General features: G+C 39.7%; 1 protein-coding gene across 1 annotated transcript in view; it reads left to right on the top strand.

Annotated features, from left to right (window-relative positions):
• Positions 1-5,804, top strand: part of slc2a4rg (SLC2A4 regulator) — a gene marked incomplete in the record, with an annotated part of 33,954 nt that continues 28,150 nt past the window's right edge. Inside the window, 2 exon segments of the mRNA XM_037684466.1 lie at positions 1-261; positions 2,491-2,723. Of these exon segments, the coding sequence (XP_037540394.1) occupies positions 1-261; positions 2,491-2,723 (494 nt within the window).

A 5,804-nucleotide genomic window follows, 5' to 3' on the forward strand; every position in this document is an offset into this window, starting at 1 on the left:
ATGGAGTCCAAATATATTTTCGAGAAGTCGTCGGTCGGGACAAGCGTCGGCGTGGCGGATTTCAACTACCGGACAGGCCGCTCGGTGCTCTTCGACAGCCGGGTCCCTGTTGTGGTGGAGAAAAACGGCTCCGTGTTGCCGGCGTACACGCAGGGGCCCGTTTTTTACAAATTCGTAATGGACGGCGGCTCGACGGCGGAGGTTAAAAGCGAGCGAACTTCGTCCAGCAGCAAGGGTCGAATATTGCCGGACTTGGAGAAAGTGAGTGCAAAAAGTGGGCTTACTTTACAAGCTGCCAAAGTCACACGCACATTCGAGTAACCGCACTGAAAATATCGAGTGAAACTTGTCACGACCCCGCCGTGTTTTGACAGGCTACAGCCGCCTGCAGTTAACGGTCACAAACAGCGCGCGACATTTTGAGCTGTGCTCGTGCTAACGTCGGCTAATGAGGGACAAGTTGACTTTACTGAGGCGTGAATTTGACCAACTACCGTAAAGCCTTTACGGTGCATTATTACCGCTTTAAATGGCGGCTCAGTCTGAGTGTAAAGTTTACAGAAAAAAGGGGGGCAGGGACTCTAAGCTGCCCCCCTCCCCCGTAGCTTCAGGGTGGAGCTTCGACGTGGGCTTCCTGGCTCCTCTGAGCTGCGTGCACGTAAAACCACGAAAATCTGACCCGTTTTTCTGCCTCTTACCTTTAAAGCATTTTTTTTTTTGCAAATATAAGTGCATACAGGTTTGTGTAATTTAAATATGAAATTATGGTTTTTGTATGAATTAATTGGTCGTAGAAGTCAAACCATAACTATTTTTTAAATGAGTCAATTGGATTTATTACAGTGGTGCTGTCTTATACACCTGAGGTATAGTTATTGTAGGAGGGGGTGGAGAGGCATGGGTGGTGGCAAGGGAATTACTGGAGGAAAATTAAGTTTAATCTGTATTGTCCATAGATGATGTTGTGCTGATCCATTTAATTTTTGCAGAAACTTCACTCTGTTGCTCGCATTTATTCCTTAGCCAATAGTTGTTAATGATTGATAACAAAAATGTGTTGTTTTTTTTGGGTGGAGTGAACTTTTTATGACTTCTGTTGGGGGTGGGGAAGGAGAGAGAGGAAAGTTTTCAAAACCCATGTTCACATTAAGAAGCTGTTTTAAAATATAAATCTAAACTTCATTTTTTTTTCTGTTTTTGCGTTTTCCACCCTGCACAAATGAAATGCATATGTTTTGTTTTACATACAAACAGCAACTACTTCTCGTTATATACAACATTAAATATTAGCTTTTGTACTGTGTAGTACTTATTGTAGTATTTATACAAATTAAACATTAATTTGTATCGTTTCAGAACGTAGTTCAGATGACAAAGATATGCAGCATGACATAGTTAAAAAAGAAATATGATTTGTATCGTGACTAATACAGTGTCAAGGTAGTCATTGCAAACTATAAAATCAAACATAATAAGTTATTCTGAGCCAGATCAAATAGTGCAGATTGAAAGAGTTTACTCCAGTAGGTTTTCAGATATATTGATAAGCAATATTGAAAGTCGGGCACACACTCAATGTCAACAAAGCAATTGGGTGAACCACCAAAAACCATGTGGAAGTTTACGTTATGCGCACCCTAGACGGCAGCTCTCTGCTCCACACAGAGGGCTGTGGTAGCTCGGTGGTCTGTGGTGTCAGGAAGAGCATCCAGCATCAAAACAATTGCCAGGTCTTCAGGCGAGTTAGTTCACTGTGGTGACCCCTGAAGAAGGGATTAGCCGAAAGAAAAAATGTCTGCAGTCTGTCTGTAAACCAACATGGTGGAATCAGACAAGTGTAGAATCAAGAACGTGGCTTTTAGTTGGAACCATAAAATTTAATCTGCTGTTAAATTATGGGAAACAACAACAAATTTCAGTCTGGAATATCTAAGGAGTGATATTTTGTCTCATGGGTTATATATTCCAGAAAATAACAGTCAACTACACACTGTTTCCAAGTCCTTTTCAGTGTACCGGTAGTTAAAAAGGTATCTGCATACTACAGGTATACTTACCATAATATCAACACTGTTAGACCTCTCGATCCCAATTTTCAATCACTTCCATTCTTTCAATAGGTAAACAAATGCATGTGGTAGTTGACAGCTGTTTACCAATTTTACTGGCAAACTTGGTAAACAGCTGCCAAAAATAGGGATGCATAAAGTACATGTATATTTAATTAATTAATTTAATGTTTAGTATATTTAATTTCCCTCTGGGATTAATAAAGTATATATTTTTTTTGAATGTTAAGCATTGCTATGCAAAAGGATTTGTGCGTATTGTGTTTGTTACTTTATTTTGTTTGTGCTGGTCTTCTTGAAACTACACTGAGATTTTTTTTCAACCAAGAACACCTGAGATGCCACTAACCTATTATAAACTTACAACATTTAGCCTTTGCTACAATAAACTGACTTAAGCATGCTTTATTTTGTAATACAGGCTGGCCTCGGGGACCAAAAAGACACTGGTTCCTCTGGGATTCTAAAGAGGACCAGTCCTACTCCGTGTCCTGGTGTAACCAGGTCGTTGCCAGGCAGCTTCTTGAATTTGGACATCAGAAACCCAGGGAAACAGGCAGAGCTGGCCAGCAGCTTCAGGGCAGCACAAGGACAGAATGTACCACAGGCAGAGAGACAACCCCTCTCCTCCCACATCCCTGTCCCCAGAAACAGGTATGGAGGCTGATGCGGTCATGAACTCTTTTTATCTTTGGTCAGTTGTTATTTATTTATTTATTCTTGATCCGGGGTGTTGAAGTTAAAGAAGAAAAAAAAATCTGTGCACAATTTAGAAGTTTCATGTGACTGAAGTAACGGAATTTGTTTTGCATCTTGCCGTAAACTTTTCAGGACGCGTGTAATCAGTCCATAAGATTCTGGACCGCACTGTTAATTTTCAGAGCCATTTTTTGACGTGTTTGGTTCTTGTGTTCATTAAGTTTCAGCCAGAGGCTAATTTGGCAGTGTTGTTGTCATAAAAGCAATGAGTGTTGGCAGTTTTCATACTCCGCTGTGACTTGTGTTCCTTAAATCTTTGTCTTGAAGTTAAATGCTGCATCTGGCTACAAACCGAACTGTGGTTTTTGATATGAATAGTGTGGAGGCATACTGGTTAACTGACCACATGTTTGGTGCTCCATCCAGAACAGTTTCAGAATGCTATGCCTTTTTGGAGACCCAGAGTTTTGCAGCGAGGGCCAGGATTGCTCAATCACTTGACCGAAGCAAGAAGGGCTGGAATGTTTTATACATGTATGCTTTACTGTTAAGTCAAACTGCGTTTGGGAAAGTTTTCATTTGTCCGAAGTGTCCCTGTAGCTGAATGTTTTAAAGTACACTTCTCTGTTGACCCACTTTTGAAAGGTGAGGCTTGTTGATGTATTATGTGCTGACTGCATGTCGGGCAGGAAGATAAACTTTCGTCGTATCCGAGTGGATTTTGTTTGCAGTGCAGTCAAAGCTGTTTTACACAGTTTTCTGACACAGTCGTATCCATGTCAGAATAAACTGTGCACACAAAGACTGTTTCCCACAGAGCAAGCAGAACATGCATCCAGGGACAAGTCTAAAGCACTAAGTGATTATATAATGTTAAAGAGCACTGGGAGTGGTTGGAGGTGTTGCCTAAGAACTATTAACCTCTTTTTCACTCAGTCATTGGTTACTGTGTCAAGTCACTGCCCGTTTCTCAAATGATGCTTATCTAAATCTAAAACCTTAGCAGCTTGATTATTCTTTATACAGCCCTATTCTCATTTTTATAATTCCTAGGTTTTTAAATTGGACTATAAATTCAATGAAATCCAACTAATCAGGTTCCAGCTCCACACAGTGATCTTTGATAATGTAGGGTGTGAATGGTTTACATGTTTAAACACCTCGCTCCTTCACTTTCTTCTCTCATTTCACATTCTGTCAGTCATGAATGTTGTGGGTAAAAGTCTGGAGAGCTCGCAAGATTGAGCACACTCAGACATCAGAAGGATTTTATTTCTTGAATCATTGTGGCTACTGTGGAGAAAAAAACAACAGCTATTTTTGTCTCGGTCCGCATGTAAACCAGATCAAAACTTTTTTTTTCATCACATTGATTGTTATCTCAAAACACTGCAAACACAGCAACACGTTCCAAGTTGACAGACAGGATATAGGATTGAAAAACATTATTCATCTTATCACTGTTAATATTAATGATACTTTTGTTCCCCCGTGACCTTTAATTTACCTCTCTGTCTAGATTCTGTTTGGATTTGCAGTTTACAGCTGGTGAAAAGGCACTCCCTCGTTTAACAATAAAACAATGTTTTACCCATGATTCACTTTTTTGGTTCGCAACAAGGCACCTTGGGAACAGGTAAAAAAAAAATCCCTTATGCTACATCTAATCATAACTGGTTAAACTTGGTTTCTTATAAATAGACTGGTTGTTTGCTTTGTTAATCAAACAAAAAACAACACTGTGAAAACTTACTAGGATCTTTAGGCACTTAGGATAATTATTTCTGTAATTTACTAAACGTAAAACCCAGAAATGGAAACAGTGAGTTACAATAACTCATGCTGGACTTGTTAGAACATGCAGACTTTTGCTTTTAAAAGTGACTTAAAGACCTTTAAAACATTTTTTTCAGTTTCACAAATGAATGATTTATTTAGACATTTTCTTGCAGCTTCAGCTGATTTTTTTTTTTCCTTTTTCACTACTTTGGGATAACCAGTAATATTTTCTGAATGTTGCCACATAAAACAAGTGTTTTGATAAATCTGGCTTTGATTCACTTGCCTTTGATGGTTTCACCAAATAAAAGTTGCACTGCAGTTGGGGGGGGACTCTCTTTTTCTTTAATCACATGTCAAACTGGGGACCATGTGGTAAATATCTCATTGTTGCATCTGTGGGTGTGTGACCTTCACTGCATTTGTTGTGCACTGTACCCTGCTTTAGGTAATGTCAACAAAACCATTTATTTTCATTTGCTCCCCACCAGCTTAAGTAATTCCATCAGTGTGCCACAAGACTGCATGTTTTAAGAGAGACATTTTGGTATAAAGATGTTTCTTAGACCTTTGCATGCTTTATATTTGTTGCATTGTCTGTTGCACTTGTGTAAATTTCTCTGCGAAAGCTGTTAAGTTGTAACAAGTTTGGACAAAGATCTTGCAGTCTTTCAGAGGGAGAACCAATAAACTTACATATGTGCATATTCATTTAAAACAAAGTCAAAGGTACATAGTTCTGTTTTAAAACTGCTCGTTTTATCAACTGAACCTCTATGGGTGTCGTCCCGTTTTCTATGTTCTGACTGATTAAGTGTCTCGTTTGCCCACACCCTCAAAGCTGTTCGATCTGTCAATACTCATCAGTGTCCAGGGCACTGATAACCGAACAAAGACTCGCTAGAACGAGCAATAAAAGAGAGAGAGAGGAAAAAAAAAAGACTAAATGAAGAGGGGAAGGGTCGTTTTATTTGGATTTGAGAAGCTTGTTTTCTTTATCTTTTCTTGGGCAGGTGCACTGTCACCATAGTTGGCTAACATGAATAGAAAATGCTGAGTCCGCATAAACAAGACACCAAAGCAGCCAACTACAGCCAGGGGGGAAGGGATTGTGGTGGAGGGAGAAAGAGTTTTTTTTTTCTTCTTATATTTGCTGACATGCTTTTGACTCAGCCTGTGTAGTAGTCAATAGTGCAACTTGGACCAAGAAAGCATACAGGAGGGAGTAATGTCCATCACCTTTCAAACCCCCCCCCC

The sequence above is a fragment of the Nematolebias whitei genome, chromosome 11 (assembly GCF_014905685.2).
Source record: "Nematolebias whitei isolate Nwh7 chromosome 11, NemWhi1, whole genome shotgun sequence".
NCBI classification, from domain to species: domain Eukaryota; kingdom Metazoa; phylum Chordata; class Actinopteri; order Cyprinodontiformes; family Rivulidae; genus Nematolebias; species Nematolebias whitei.